The 17337-nt window shown below is 31.3% G+C and overlaps 1 protein-coding gene across 1 annotated transcript; it reads right to left on the reverse strand.

Moving 5' to 3' along the window:
• Positions 1 to 1404: 1404 nt before the first annotated feature.
• Positions 1405 to 17091, reverse strand: LOC132952884 (isoinhibitor K-like). Its single transcript, XM_061025370.1, has 3 exons — positions 16429 to 17091; positions 4917 to 5177; positions 1405 to 1704 (listed from the first exon to the last, which is right to left on the reverse strand). Exons 1-2 carry the CDS (start codon positions 16529 to 16531, stop codon positions 4993 to 4995), a joined length of 288 nt encoding a protein of 95 aa, XP_060881353.1. The 5' UTR covers positions 16532 to 17091; the 3' UTR covers positions 1405 to 1704; positions 4917 to 4992.
• Positions 17092 to 17337: the final 246 nt, after the last annotated feature.

Raw genomic sequence — 17337 nt, forward strand, 5'->3', positions numbered from 1 at the left:
TGTTGACAATAACGCGTAACTCGTAACTATTTATACTTCTTTCTACAGTAATAACTAAAGAGCGATATAATTCTTACGATTTATTTTTACATGGCGTATATAATATGACGTTATGGACCAAAATATTGTCGCACGAATAATAGTTCCAACTGAAAAATAATAAAATTGAATATTACTATCAAGAGGTTCCAATCAAAAAAATGGATTACCAAAACTGAATAGAGTTACTTATTTTAAATATTATTCGCATGATTAAACGAGTAAAAATTAATATTAACAATACTCGCGGGGGTCGGGAAGTATAATAATATTATAATATATTATTGTGTACTTGTCTTCTGACGACAATAGCATGGCATGGGGTTATTACTTATTTGTTTACGGTGGTTTATTTCAACAAAAGCCGCCCGATGATATAACAATGACAAACTTCAAACAAAAATCCAAGACCACAACCGTAAATTGTAATTTATCGATTTATAGCCGTATAGGTATATAATAGGTAGGTGCGCGAAAATAGAATTCCTCACAACTTTTAGTTTTCACTTTTTTCCCGGCAAACTAAGTAGATTTCAATTTCGCGCTCATTGTTGCACACACACACACACACACACACACACACACACACATACACACACACACATAGGTAGTATTATCATTGGGCTGTCCGCGCACGTATGAACAGGAGAAACGATAAGCCTTGTCTTTGAGCACGTATACACTCAGAGCTGTCAGCGGGCACGAATGAATATATTTTATTTTTAAAACGAATAATATTTCGCAAAAACCGCAAGTCATCAATCACAAGTGGGTAAATGCCGGTGATGTAGTGCCGCCACAAGTAAGAGGAGAAAAGTGAAGAAAAAAAAAAAATAAATATATATGAAACGATCTTGCCATCTGCTTGATACCGTTCCAGTCAAACAGTTTTATCACTCTGCGCTACACGACGTGTTTCCTCATAAATCTACAGCCGTCAAAATTATTTTTATTTTTCATTTTTTTTTTCCCCCCCCATCGCGTCGTCCCGCATATAATTTTATCATTTCGAAAGCGACATGATTGATTTCCGTTGTTGCGGTTATGTTCTTCTCCTCGTTGTAGTGGTCGCCGCCGTTGTTGTTTCAATCATTTTTCGTAAAGGTCCACTTAATCGCGTCTCGCAGCGGAAACGTTTAAAATACATTCAACTCGGAATATATATATATATATGCAATGACCGTACAATTTAGTAATATCAAACGCCATCCTCGCGTCTTGAATCATACAAGTCAAATGAAATTTGCATGTCCGAAAACCCGAGTCTTGTAAAAAAAAAAAAATTCACAAAACACCACGTGAATTTGCCGACACGAGCTGCGGCAGTATTGATTTAAATATTGCGAATAAAACCGTAATATTACATAATATCAAGTCAAATATTTCTATTCGTTTATTTTCTAGGTAGCTAGTACATTTTATACAAATACAAATTTAAAAGATTATTCAGATTTAAATATTTACAAAATATGGTTTTGTGATATTTAATATAAAAATTATTGTAACTTAAATAATAGGTACCTACTACAATTTATTACATTTGAAATTTAACTATGCTAACATATGTGTTTATTAAATGATCACTGTTCACATATTATTATACACGTCACTCTTCCCAATATTTCAAAACATAATAATGTCTTGATATTTTTTCCATCCATTTATCTGAAAAATAATAATATGTTTAGGTATTATTTGAACACAAAATTATGATTACTTAAGTTAATGTAATTATTACAAGAAAATATCATATAAACATTTTATTCTTATTCGTATTTCTTAATTTCTTTATGTCAGCCAACTATCCGAAATATGTATTAAACATTTCATTTTTGAGCAAAAAATAATTATCAGTTAGGTACCCAAATTAAAAAAATAGCAGCTATAAAAAAATATTGCGAGTGACGTAATTTCTTGTGTTTCATTTGAAATCAAATGTGTAACAAAAATAACTACTTAACAATAATACATCATTTTTGAATAATATTCCATAATATGGAAACCCTACACCAGTGGTGTCGTAGACAAGGGGGCACGTGGGGGGACAGACCCCCCCCCCCCATCGGCTTTTTATTACCTTTTTTAAAAAGTTTTGAGAGGGTGAGGGATTTTCCAATTTTCCCCTCCAATTTAGCTATGTCGTTTTCTTTTTTTGATTCCCCCCCCCCCCCACTTTCTGAAATCATGTCTACGCCACTGCCCTGCACACACACACACACACACACTCAGAAAACTATTTAATATTCATCAATCACAGAATTAAAAGCATTTAGCGATGCCAAATATTTAAAATCGACTTTGACATGTTTTGTTGTTTTCGAATGCACAATCAGAAATATGACTCAGAATTTCGGAGAGTATATTGAATTAATATCATATTAGATGTACCGTAGAATATGTAAAATAAAAAAACGTTAATAAATGTATGCATGCGCGTGTACAATGAACGCATACGCATGTACCTACTATAATATATAGGTACTTTATGAACGCACAAATGGCACAATAAATTAATTTATATTTCACTAGGTTCTACAATAGAATATGCCGACGACCTAAACAAACAAATTTTAACGAATGGATCACATCTATTCGAACGGTTTCCGTGCATTCGTGCGGCGACACTGACTGAAATATATTATATTACTGCAAAAGCATTTGAATAACATCGATCCGAGTAAAATATCAATAATATAATGTTATTATGCGATGATAAAAAAATAATCATAGGACAAAACTCGTCAACGCTATAATATTGTCTTGCGTGCATACTGTAACAACGTAAAAATAAGGTAAACACATAAAAAAGGACTGCACATTGTCAATGTAGCCATGTCAAAATCGGATGTTAAAGTTAGGAACCTGTATGATTCTGTGCGCACTTTATGAGTGCATACTGCATATACACTAAAAAAAACTAATAACTGTACTTAATATTTTATGCTATTGGTTTAATAATTGCAGTATGACAGTTTTATCACGGTCATTGATACGGTGTTCGCTCATCTTTTTCAGATATCGTCTGATGCAATGTGCATGATGGGTGCTTGCGTGTGTGTAATAATACGTCGATTATCATGTCGAATGTTCGCCGATCTAAAACCCCCGGACCGCGAGTATACACGATACTTAAACTTAAAACGATAACAGACATGCATAAGATATGTTGGTATAGAAACACGTTACAACACGTCACACGTATGGTACAAAAAGTTATCAAAATCGATAAAGAATGGTGATAAATCCGAGTGGAGCGATTCCAATATAGGATATTCAGCGATCGTAGTGTTATTATTGCATTTTGGCGTGTACCTATATATACTGTACGTGTACCTGTATATATTTGGTATAAATAATCATCCTTATACCTTAAAATAATATCCAACCGAGTGGTGCGTTATTGTACACTGCTACCAGACGCCTCACTCGAAGGTATAAAACTGCGTGAACGGTGAGAGACTTTCGAGTGCTTTCGAATAAATAATTTTAAATTGTTTCGCTATTGATAATTAAATATTTTTTTTTTCTCTCGTTGTCGTCGAGGTACCTATCGTTACGAACGGCCAAAAATGTAACAATGTATTCGCTGCATGGAACGTATTATAATAATTATGAGACGTATATAATAATATGATGATGGCGTTCATATTTAACGCCTTATCGACTCTCTGCTAAATAAGACGTCGTTACAACGCCGTGCTTAATACCTCACCGTCGTACAATTAAGTTTAATTGGTATGCTCGCAGAACGGTTTTAATTCCAAACGATTAGTATTACCTACCCATAGTATATATTGATAAACGCAAGGCCGTAACTGAGGGGGGGGGGGGGGGGTCCAGGGGTCCGGACCCCTCCCGAAATTTTTAAAAGTAGAAACATTTTAGCGGTGAATATAGTTTATAAACTATAAATTGTATTAAATAATAATTGTATATTTTTGTTAAAACAGTAATTTAAAATAAGATTAAATTTATCATTTTATTTTATTTCAACGCCGTAATAAAGATTAGGATCAATAGATACGATTAGGTACTAGCATTTATAATCAATGGTACTAGTTACAATAAAATGTGATTGTCACAACTCACAAGTGATATAAACTTATATATGAAATACGGGCGCAGAAAATCCAATTGTAATTCAATTCTGATTTGTTTCCGTGTATATACTTTTTATTAAAAGTTTTAGCTGCATTACCAGTTTCAACTGCAACACCCGAGAGAACGTTCTCAACGCTGAAACGGACGAAAACATTTTTGCGAAACGCTATTGGACAAAACCGTTTAAATGGCCTAGCATTATTAAGTGTTCATAGAAATATTAAAGTGGATCCCGAAGACGTCCTGAATAAATTTGCACTTCAAAAAGATAGAGCTATTTTACTAATATAAAAATTTTATATTAGTAAAATAGTTTATTTTATAATAAAATATTCGACATATTGCATGCTTATAGACTATAAATTAATAATTATTTTGTAAATTTAATATTGAAAAAATTGTATTTTATATTTTATCTTTTTTTTGATTTGTGCTTTTGTAATGTGAATAATAGTTAAATAGTCTATATATGTATATAAACAATCAACTATTATGTTTATGTAAATTGAATATTATAATAATGACCTAATATGTTTTTAATAATGATAATAATACAATTTTATATTTTTAACGTAAAAATGAAGTGTTTAGTATCTATATTTAAAAAAATGTTGGACCCCCCAGAAATTTTTTGCCAGTTACGGCCTTGGATAAATGTGCCAAATTAATAATGTACTGCGAACAAAAAGCTACAGAATAAGTAATTTATTATGTATGGTTTAAGTCGTTTGATCGAAAAACTTCATTATAGTAGGTAGGTACGGTGTGTGACTCACATGTAACATTCATTGACAATAATTGTAAAACGTCGGTTGCCAACACAGAAGATCCAATATTCTAAGACGGCTTATTTTAAAACCCATAGAATATGCATACATTTTCGCATTCTTCGAATGTGTCAAATCGATTATCGTTGCCACCACAACCGAAGTAAATGAATTCTGAGCAGTCGTCATTAGTTGAGTCAAAGTAGTATTTTACTCTCAAAGTCAATCGATTTCCACAACTGCCTTCGTCTGGTGGCAAGAAACAGCGACCTGCGGGTATAACATATAAAAACAATAGGTGAATATTGATTCGACAATTATTTAAAGTGCGATTGCACTGCGATGAGTATTGGTGAGTGATAACAAAAACTAATAACTAAATTGATTTAACAATTTTTTTTTTTTTCAAATCTTAAAAAATAAAAGTCATCAAATATGGTACGTCCGTGTCTGCAGTTATCTCCTTAAAATTATGTACCTACTACTATCTATCGTTCGTTTTACAAAGGGTTTAAGTAGGTCGATATTATAATATTATTAATTGATGATATTATACGATTTGGCAATGCACAAAAGCCATACGTAATCACTAATCACACTATCTTTATGAAGTACGTTGATTTTTGTTACCTACCTATCTACCTGTGCACATTAAATTACAATGATTAATAACCAAAGACATTTGCGCAGACCGTTATAATTATTTTCGACGTGCTATTGAATTATATAATATTATCTGAGATCAAAAAGGTCTAAAGCAGTTACTTATATTATAGCTGGTACCTGCGTACATCAATTACGATTACTTTTATTTCCGTTAATGGTTTAACGCGTTACCTTTAATAATAATTAAAAGTAAAACAGTAAAACGTTGCGAATTATTTTATTGTGCTAAACCAATAATGATTAATTGAAATCTAACGTGGATAATAACTACCGTCATATTAGCCATTAGGTGTAATAAAATTGAGCGTACAATTTTATTATTTGTAAATATCTTTAAAATTGAATAAGTCAACATTTAATCTGTAAAAAATGTAATACCTAGATATTGTAATAGGTAGATAGTAACAAATGTTAATCGTATCATTAAAAACATCTAAATTCCATACCTATAGCCACCTAGCTAGGTCCTAATATTGGTCATAATTGTTTTTTATCTTCGAACATTGAATAGTAATGAAACAAATGAATTGGTATACTTTTCATGTGAACACTTTAGAATATTCTGCTCATAGCCCATAGGTTCTATTATTATAGATCAGGACCTTTTTGACGGATCAAATAGGAACAAATTTTGGCTAAATCGAAGAAACCATAAAAAATATAGTACAATATTTACCGATTTCTTAGTCACATTAGTAGATTTTTTCGATAACGGATTTCAAAAACAAAGGATAACTAAATCAACTATCATTATTTTATACTATGAAATAACCAAGGCTGAGCATTAACGAGTTAAAAAGTTAAAGTTAAGTTAAAAAGTTAATTTTATTTTAAATTTTTAACTTTACTGTTAAATTACTAAATTTCTTTCTTAATTAACGTGAAATTAACGAGTTAATTTTTCATTTTAAGAAGTAAGCTATAAGTTAAGAGTTTATAATATTTCACTATTTCAGTCTATTTTGTTTTCATGTCAAAAAATATGTATCGTAAATTGTTTGAAGCTAAAAATTTATATCATTCGAATCTAACTTATATGGAAATACTGTATGAAGTATAAACACTATGTCCTATAATTTAGTTTTGGGTTGGAAAAAAATTAAGTACGCTAGCGTTGTATAAACAAATTAACTTTTTTTTAATCTAATAAAAAAATTAACAAAAAGTGTGTATTAACTTTTAACTTAACGGAGTTAACCTATAGTTAAATTAACTTTTAACTTTTTGTTATTGGTGCATAATATTAACTTAATTTAACTGAGTTAAAAAAAAATCATTAACTTGCCCAGCCTTGGAAATAACACTTTAAAATTTCAACATAATCAATCGATTTCTACAGTTTTCAACAACAGAAATAAATAAACCATTATAATTTACTTTTTTATACATTTACAAACATATCGTTAAATATGTAGTTATACATTTATTTATTTATTTATTTATTTATTTATTTTTATAAACGGACATGAGTCCTTAACAAATTTTTGTGTGTATACATGGTAATAATAATAGGTACCTTATATAGTTACAAGTTACAAATATAGACAAGAATATTAAAAGAGTAAATAACAACAAAGAAAGAAGTAGGGCGAGACATGCTAAACAAAATCAAAGGTAATGGAATTACCCGCAGCCATTAGGGTATTAGAAGGACAGTTCATCATATAATTTGTTTTATATGGGACGGGATGGAATAAATCATTGCATCTTGTGTTACGGTGATTTACTTTAAAACGGATAAGGGAAAGGAGCTCATCACAATCGACATTCCCTAAGAGTAAATTGTGTAAAAATTTTGATAGAAGTAAAGTGCGTCTAGTTTTGAGCGGAAGGAGATTGATAAATGATAAAACTGAATCATAGGAACTATGAGGTGGTCTATAGATACTAAACTTGAAGGAAATGAAACGGAGGAAGTTATTTTGAACTGATTCGATCGCATCAATCTGTTTAGAAGTGTTATTAGTCCAAATTAATGGACAGTATTCTAGGTTTGAGCGAACAAGGGCACAGAATAAAACTTTTAGAGATAATGGATCATTGAATGATCCACAAGTTCTTTTGATAAAACCCAGGTTGCGCATTGCCTTATTTTTTATCATTTCAATATGGGCCGAAAAATTTAGCTTAGAGTCGAAAATGACACCTAGGTCTTTAAAGTTTGTTAATAATTCAATAGGAGTGCCGGAAATGTTGTAATTGTAATTGATGACATTTTTACTTAGGCTAAATCGCATAAATTTACATTTGTTAATGTTTAATAACAGGCGATTAGTTGAGCACCAGGATTGAATGTTATCGATATCGTTTTGTAAGTCGAGAGCGTCACCTTGATTGTTAATTATTTTTACCAGTTTAAGATCATCAGCAAAAAGAAAAACACGAGAATTTTTTATAACATCCGGAATGTCGTTTATAAAAATATTAAAAAGTAGAGTAGAGAGGTGACCTCCTTGCGGGACCCCGGATGGTACATTGAATTGATCTGATTCAAAGTTCAAATGTTTAACAACGATATTACGGTTTGAGAGAAAAGAGCGAAACCATGAAAGCAGAGGGTCAGAGAACCCAAACAATTTTAATTTCATAAATAATATTTCATGGTTTATGCAATCAAATGCTTTAGACATATCAGTGAAAATGATATCGGTTTGCGTATGGGCTTCGAAAGAGTCAAGTATTATTTGTTTAGTGATAGCTAGGTTACAATTTGTTGATCGCTTAGGTCTAAAACCATATTGATGACGAGTGAGAAATGAGGAGCAATAATTATTGATTTTAGTAGAAATTAGTTTTGAAAAAAGTTTAGGAATAACTGATATTTTTGATATTGGCCGATAGTTAGAAACATTTGTTGGATCGCCTTTTTTAAAAACAGGATAAATAAAAGAGTTTTTCCATAGGTCGGGGAATATACCGTTTAGGAGTGATAAGTTAAAAATATAGGTTAATGTTGGCGCTAGTATAAATCTACAATTATAGAGAAAGAAGGCTGGAATGTTATCGGGACCGACGTTAAAATTGATAGGGAGAGCGGTAAGCTCTTTTAAAACATCGACCTCCGTGAAAGATAAAGACGAAAAGGAAAATGAATGATTATTACTTAAAGAATTTTTAATATAAGGATCCAAAGTGGTTAGTTTGTCTGGCTGAGGGTAATTTTTAAAGAAATACTTAGCAAATAAGTTAACAATATCATATCCATTATCAGCTGACGTTGTGTCGAGCGTAAGGAGGTTTGGTATTGAATTATTATTACGACGATTGTTAACATATTTCCAGAGAGACTTAGGGTTTAATTTGACAGATAGTTGAACTTTATTAGTATAGTTTTTATAATCGTGTTTAGCAGTTCTCTTACAATAATATTAACTTTGTATAAAAAGTGAAAATAATTTTAAATGATTGACGTCCACTATTACTATTATTCATTCAAATCTCAAACAAACCATTTCATTAAAAAATAATTAATAAATAATAACCGTAATAAATTAGAAGATAATATCACTCACATTTCTATCATAGTAATGATTTCTATACTTGAGGTACCCATTTTCTTTAGAGTTTAGACTATAGAATACATTATTTGTCAACAAAAACTTTAATATTTTATGTTACTTTCACTAACCCGGTAAAATTGAATCAAAACGTTAATTTTAACTAGAATGGTGATATCATACATATCTGTACAAAAATAACAAAATTATGGGCCCATCGGGAACTGTCGCAATATTATAAAATTAAATATTGACCGCAACATCGATCAAACTAAAATCGAACGTAATTTTAAAACCTTAATTACAACCACGTCCAATACACTCGTTGGAACATCCTTTACCAGAATAATGTGCCTTCATAATAATATATTTTATTTCAATCAGTTTTCAATTAATTTGCATGCGGAAAATGTAAAAATGCAAATTTTATAAAATAAAGCCAGTGAAAAGATTTGTTTGTACAATTCTTTACTTATAGAGCACAAAAATATTTCAAACGTATATTATTAGATAATAACAAGTTAAAAAAAAAAAAAAAAAAAATGTTTTTAAAAATAATAAATCTAATATTGCTAAAAATTTGCATGAGTGAAGTATAAAAATACAATCGAAATGGGTTTTTTTTTTCATGTATAGGTGTCCCAAAATTGTCACAGACTTTTTGATAGTCTGTCACGAATTTTTTTGGAAACTGGTCCTGCGTAACCTTTTTCAAAACACCATTCGTATGTTTTCCAATCAAAAGATATATATTTGCGCGGGATTGTTGTGTGGCTTCTATATGAAAAAAAAATCAATAATAACACACATAACAGGACGAACACACGTCGTAGTATTATACCACATAAATCAACAGCATCATAAAACCCAAATACATCGATAAAAAAATTTAAAAAAGCTATTAATTTTTTTAAAACTCTATACGATGTAATAAAATAAAAACGTAATCTTGATCAGGAAATAAAAATTGCAATTATCATCGGCTGACAATGAAAAGTAATCAGTAATTTTATCACGCACATAGTCATCCTAATAGGTAGTTATTATATTATACTTCTGTTTTAATCATTAGGTCAAAAAATCATTTAAAAAAAAAAAAACTAGACAAAACTATATCGTCGTCACGTACGATTCGCGCATTGTGTAAACGTTTCGGAGATTAAATAATCTGTTTTATTATCACGCGTTACTGCGTAAGATCAACACAAGACAAATAAAGGTTGCTGCCGTTGCAGGGTTTTCTAAGCAAGACGAATGGTTTTCTCCCTTGTTTTATTTATTTATTATTATTATTATTATTATTATTATTTATATTTTATTTTTTGTTTTGAAAACGATCTCTCGCAAATGGTACAAAACTAAAAGTATTTGTTATTTTAGTTGTGTACGCCGCCGTTTTCCCCGTCGTCCTCCGTCCTCTTTTTTTTTTTTTTTTTATCTATTCCTTTCGGAATAAATCTGTCGTCCTTAAGACATTATAAGTGACAACAATTTGTTTCCGTATTCCACGGCCGTCGTTAAAAGATTTATCTTGATCGCACGCACCCACCCCACCCCCCTCGAGTCGCGGGGGTTCACGATATTCCATTAATGTATTACAAAGACAAAACGAGTGGGGCGGAAGTGAAAAGCGTCGCTAAGCAATCGAGCTTCGGGAAAAAAAAAAATACTGTGCGTGTATACATATATATATATAAATAATGATTTTCGTATTGTAAGAGCTTTGGGCCGGAATTCCAACGGGAAACTATCGGTTATGGCTTTTATATATTATATATATATATATATATAGTATTGCGTGGCCAATCGGTCACGGCGGTTTTCTTTGTTTTTTTTTCTCGCTACTTCAGAATCACAGCAGTAATCGTTTTTTATGCGATACAGAGAGTAGCACCTCTCCGCGGGTGTGGGGGTGCAGCGGGAAACGCGCGCGGAGAGTTCCAAACGAATCAATTACAAAAGTTCGGCGAGGTTACCGCGTTTCCAGCGAATGAATCGAACGCGGTAACGGGTATAACAATAGGTAATAATATATAGAATAGATAGAACCGAAAAAACTTTTCGTGTCCGCAGTTATAGTCGTCGTCGTCGTCGTTCTATTATATCGGTGCGTTTGTCGTCGGGGGGGAGGGTTGGAACCTACTCGGGGCGGTGTTAATAATATCGTATTGTATCGAGTCGCCTAATGCCGACGACGCCTACTGAGCGAGTTACACGATACAACCTCGTATTGAAATATAGTTTAAAAAGTCATATATGATATTATGCGAAATCGATTACAATAATTATTATATACTCGGCGCGCATTCGTTATTCGATTAACGGGGAAAATAATATTATGTTATTGTTCACCACAACAATATTGAGGAACGCGTCGACGTCGTCGCCATCGTCGTTTTCTGCACCGTTTGGCGTTTTAAAATAATAATAATATGATTTCCCTGTTTAAAAACCGATTGCGAAAACAAGTCATTGTGCCGTTCATTTTTTGTCCAACGCACGGTAAAAAAAAAATAATATAATAGATATTAACAGACGATTAGTACGTGTCAGTGTAAAAGGTAACAGGTCGACTTGTTTAACATTTTACAGCTGTGCAGAGCTCGTGCGCAGTGTATTGAGCTGTTGCGTATAGAACACAATAATAATAATAATAGAATACGTCTTTTGTATTGTATTATTATGTTAATCACACGAAATCGCAATCGATGTGCATAGATACCTAATGCACGCGATTCAGAACTCTCGAGTCGATAACAATGAAGGTTAACTTAATATATTTAATTATTTTTTTATGTTATAATCAAACAAGCTAAGTGCTACTGGTGGGTGGCTTCTTATTCACGTAACACCATAATGTTTGTTACCCTAATCTCACATATTATACTTAATGTGCTTAACTGTATAGATTGTATATTTCTTGTAAAAATAAAAAAAAATTGTTATAATAGACGCGTTTAGTGTACGTTTTTACTTTTAATTCTTAAACTAATATAATGTTAATAATTTATTATCATTGCATTACCGTAGGTACGAGTACAATGTACACGATGTAGGTCATAAAAATATGAAATATAATTTAACTTACGCCGCGCACGGTCGTCTACATCCGCAATTATTATAATGTCACCATGTTGTGTAGGTACGTTAAAAAATTGTCAACAACAACATATTATTATTATTATTAATATTATTATAAATGTGTATATTTTTATAATACAAATGTTATCTAAATGGATAAAACGAGTTTCCAATTTGAATGTAATAAATACATAAATACCACCTATACGGCATACGCATTAAGCACCCTTCAAGTACCTACTCGGCCTAATTTTTTTTATTTTAATGACATATTATCTGCAGCGAACAGGTATCATGTCCCTTCTAAAAATAATTGAACGACTTCACTAAAAAAAATGAATGTAGACTGTTTATAGAGTATACTATTGAATGTAAGTTATGAATTGGGAGATTTGATAAAAATTGAAGGCACAAAAATAGAAATATTAGATTCGGAGAACATATGTCATTACAATATCTTTTATATTTTTATGAAACTTACAATTCGTACATTCGCCTAAAACATTACCAGAATATTGGTCAAATTATTACATCGAACAGAACGAAGATTTGTTTCGGTTCAGTTGACCTATGATTGAAGTGAGGTTAATAGATCATTGATTATCTACAACTGATAATGTTAATAGATAATCTTGTCGGTTAAGATAAGATAATCGGTGATAAGAAGTTGGGTCCGTGGTTTTTAATTTATTTCCATCGTCGTTGGAAAGTTCACAGTCGAAAAGTGTAGCAGCAAAGTGCAAACAAACGAAATTAATGTGTCGCTTTACGTTTATCGAAAAATTCGACGGAATTCCCGTGATCGACATTAATCGGCAGCCAATCATGTTGCATATCATTCATATCAACGTTAATCCCCGGTTAACTCACTGAACACGGTGGTTTGAATTGACTTCGGTTTAAACCAGCACGGTTAAGATATTGTAATACGCCATTTTAAATTTAAACTCCAAACGAGGTGTAACGCGTTATTGTAAAACGGGCCCTGGGGGGGGGGGGGGCGTACGTATTCGGGCGCATCCTCAAGTGTTGACGAATTAATTATATTGAAAATAATAATTCATATAATATTGTGTATATTGTTTATGAAAGTGTACAAGGAATACCTACCAACAACATTTCTGAAATAATTTTGTCGTATTTTTTACGCGTTGGATGTGAACGCGGGCGAATTCGATTTTCAAGTGAACATTCCAAACACTGATAAAAAAAAAATATAATATAAAACGTGCTTTGTTGTGTGTATAACTATGGTGTAATTGTCAAATATTTATTTGAAAATTAGGCGTACACCGTGTGATAACGATACTAAAAACGCATAAATTAATTAAAAACATTTTTATGTAATCATAGGTAATCGTAGTGTTATAATTTATAAAATATAGAAACAAATAAAAAGCGATTAAAATCAAATAAATTATTTTTATTGTAGAAAGAATTAAATTCTTAAGTCACAAAAATTATATTATGTTTATTTGTTCAAATCTATAGTACTCTAGTAACAACAAATGTCCGAACAATTCTATTAAAAAGTAATGTACAACTGTCCATAAAAAACAAATTTAATAAAAACCAACCAATACATATTATTTTCTATTCAAAATTCTTAAATTAAGATAATTTTTGAAATATTAAAATGAAACTAAATAAAATATGTACATTTGCAAGATAATTGGTACCTAATTAAGAGTACATCACTTTTATTTATTTAAAAAAATAAAATTTACAAAATATCGTGTTGTAAATTACAGTAATACAATGTTGCGGAACTGAAATTTAGTTATTACTCGACAATAATTATTCCTGTTGATCCAAAATTAATAATAGATAATAATACATGGTTGTAAGACTAAAAATAATACATGGTGGTACATAGACTGTAAATTCTATCTCACCGTCATCAACTTCACTCAAAATTGCTATTAAAGCTGAATTTTTCAGTTATAGAATAACTACGAGTCATCCTTTTCCACTCCTATTTATTTGTAATAAATCTGCCAGTCGGTTTAACATTTCAAAATAATAATAATAATACAGCTAATTAAAACTCAATTATAACGATTTTCAAGGGGTATTATATAGGCAATCTTTGATGTTTATATATTTTTAAAAAATGAAAATTATGACAAGATATTTCAAATATTCAATTTGAAGAAGGTTTTAAACAGTTTCGAATGGGTGACCAAAATGGTTGAATTATTATTATCAATTATTTTATTAGCTGCAGTGGCGTACGCACGCGAGAGTATTTTGGGCGTTCTGCAAACAGTGGCGCCTTGGTTTTTTTTTTTCATCAGATACGTACAGATATATAAAAATGAATAAATTGAAAATTCAAAATTATTTATCTGCATAACAAATTGTAATATATTAATTTATAAAATATAAAGACGAAATAAAAATACAATTTTTGAAACCAATTGCGCCGTGTTACCGTCACTGCCGAATTTCGATAAACAATTCGCGATTTTACGATGTGCGAAGACCTTCACAGCTGAAGTTATTATTAGACATCGAGTGTTTGAAATCAATATTATACTCTATAATATAAGCAACGCAATTTATGGTAGAGATTACTGACTACAATATTGATTAGTGATTAGGTTCGAGCCGATTGGTCGTGAGTGTGTAATTATTGACCAATCCAATCGACGAATACATTTTATACCTCTGCGTATTATACAGGCATATCAGCTGTACTTTTAAATATTATGAATCTATTGAATTTTGACAGAATGATTATTATATGCACAGGACAGATTAAAAGGATTGACCACATTATCGGTATAGGTACCCCTTTAACTCGACCAGAGTCCTGAAGAGGTTACTGACGAGTTGCGGGTATAGAAAACCCAGGAAACTAGACATAATTATTCTATTGTAAAAACAAATGTTTATCATAAAACATATTTCAATATATTATATTTACATCATTTTTTTAGGTCCCCCCCTCATTGAAAATATCTGTGTACGCCACTGAGTGGTCAATACAAATCCTAATGGTAAGCATCAAAAGCAATTTTAAATATTGTACTCAGCGATAATGTTGATACAGATACCACAGTGTTAAACTATTATTATTAGGTAGGTATCTAAATCAATTGTCTACGAAAAATATTTAAATGAAATTAATCTTTTTAAAGTTAAAAATCCAATAAAATCACTTACGACTCATTTATTATACGTCATATTATGTGCGAGGAATTTATGAATGAATAAATAATACTGCGTGCACTTTTTCATGTAAATTTATTAAGCATTTATAATTTTGCGCAATCATATGTATCAAAGGTGATAAAACGAATAGGAAACGTAATGGGGAAAAACGTCGACAGTTATATCAGATAAATTTATCGATTGTAACAGGCACACTATATGTATATTATTACATTATATAAAATCTGTAATGATAAAAATGTATTTTAAAAATCATTAAGTACATCAAAATGATACATTTGATAATTTTTATGAAAAAACCCAAAATTAATCAGTAATCGCCATAAAAACAATGTATATTTTACAAATCACAGCTATAACAGTCGTATAAAACTCACAAGTTAAAATTAACAGTTTTTTTTAAACTAATAAAAAGCAATTCATACAATAGTATAATATTAAATAGATACGTGTTTTTTACTGTATTTATAATAGTATACTATATTATGATTTGATGATTACTTTGTAATATTATTAAAACAGTTATTGTTTGCGTTTAATATAATGTGGTGGTAAGTAGGTATCGCTAAAAATCAACAAGCCAACAAAATATATTATTATTATATCCTTACCGCGAGGACAACACGGATATATCTGGTATATATATATATACAGGGTGTAACAGATAGAACTGGCTTTTAGAATAACTTTTGTTCTAATCAATATTTTAACACTGAAAATAAAAAAAATCGAAATTTGATTAAAATTTTTTTGGATACATTCAAAATAGCCAATTCGTGAATCCGATTATAAGAACAATTTCGATAGTAAAAACATTTATCCAAGTCAAGTAGTTTATTTTTTAATCATCGTATAATTTTAACAATTTTCGTCATACGTTTAAACAGCATCATTTTGGTCAGGTCTTTCTGTTACACCTTGCACGTCCAATAGTCTACTATGCAGATACCAGATACTATTATTATACGTCCCGAATAACATTTAAAAAATTAAATAAAAACACATAATATTATTATTATACGAAACATGCTCGGACTCGTCGGCCGTTACCAATTGACCGAAAGTATAGAGCATTGTACGTATAATGATATAATTATTACCTCTGGTAAACGAGCGAGCAGTGACAGGCATACAGATGAGGATACCCAAGGCCAGCGTGCACGCGATAACCAAATAACTATTGTTACGTCTCCTCGGGTCCATTATATCAATAGCGGTGAGTCGTATGCGCCTCGTCTGTACGTAATGTGTTCAGTATGTGTGTGTGTGTGTGTGTGTGTGTGTGTGTGTGTGTGTGTGTGTGTGTGTGTGTGTGCGTGTGTGCGTGTGTGTGCGTGTGTCTATATTACCGACACGGTCTGTGAAGTCGTAGTGGCCCCGTGGTCAAGCGGACACGAAAATTGGTTGGAAATTCGTCTAATAATTTGTGATAAATAATAATATTATTATATTACAATATCTATTATGTTCGCGGGTGGAAGACGATGGTCCGCCGATGATGAATCGCATGCGATACTGCGATGATATCAATACATAACAGTAATACGATATCGTCGTCGTCGTCGTCGTATTGAGTTGCAATTGTTTTATACACACAATAATAAATTTAATATTCGGTCGGTTTTGTACGGTAGGTACCTTCAATGCAAACGGATCACTGACGGCATTGCATTTGCGGTACATATAGTTCGCCGTCGAGGTGGGGGACGACGATTATAATATGATAAAATTATAAAGTATATACACGCGCAACTCGTCCAAAAAAAAAAAAAAAAAATGATCTAATCTCGACGAATAACCATTCGGTTTATATATCATTATTATTATTATTATTATTATTATTTGGTCTTTATCTATACGTTATACGACAAGCACGTCCTACAGACGCCACCGCAGCGCCGTCGCGTGTATAGCCCACCTATTAGATATAGTTAGGTACCGCCGCAGGTATCCCGAAAATGGGTTGCGTCATTGCTAATCGAAGTATTGTAGGTAGGTACACTGTGTTG

Source organism: Metopolophium dirhodum, chromosome 9 (genome assembly GCF_019925205.1).
Source record: "Metopolophium dirhodum isolate CAU chromosome 9, ASM1992520v1, whole genome shotgun sequence".
NCBI lineage: Eukaryota > Metazoa > Arthropoda > Insecta > Hemiptera > Aphididae > Metopolophium > Metopolophium dirhodum.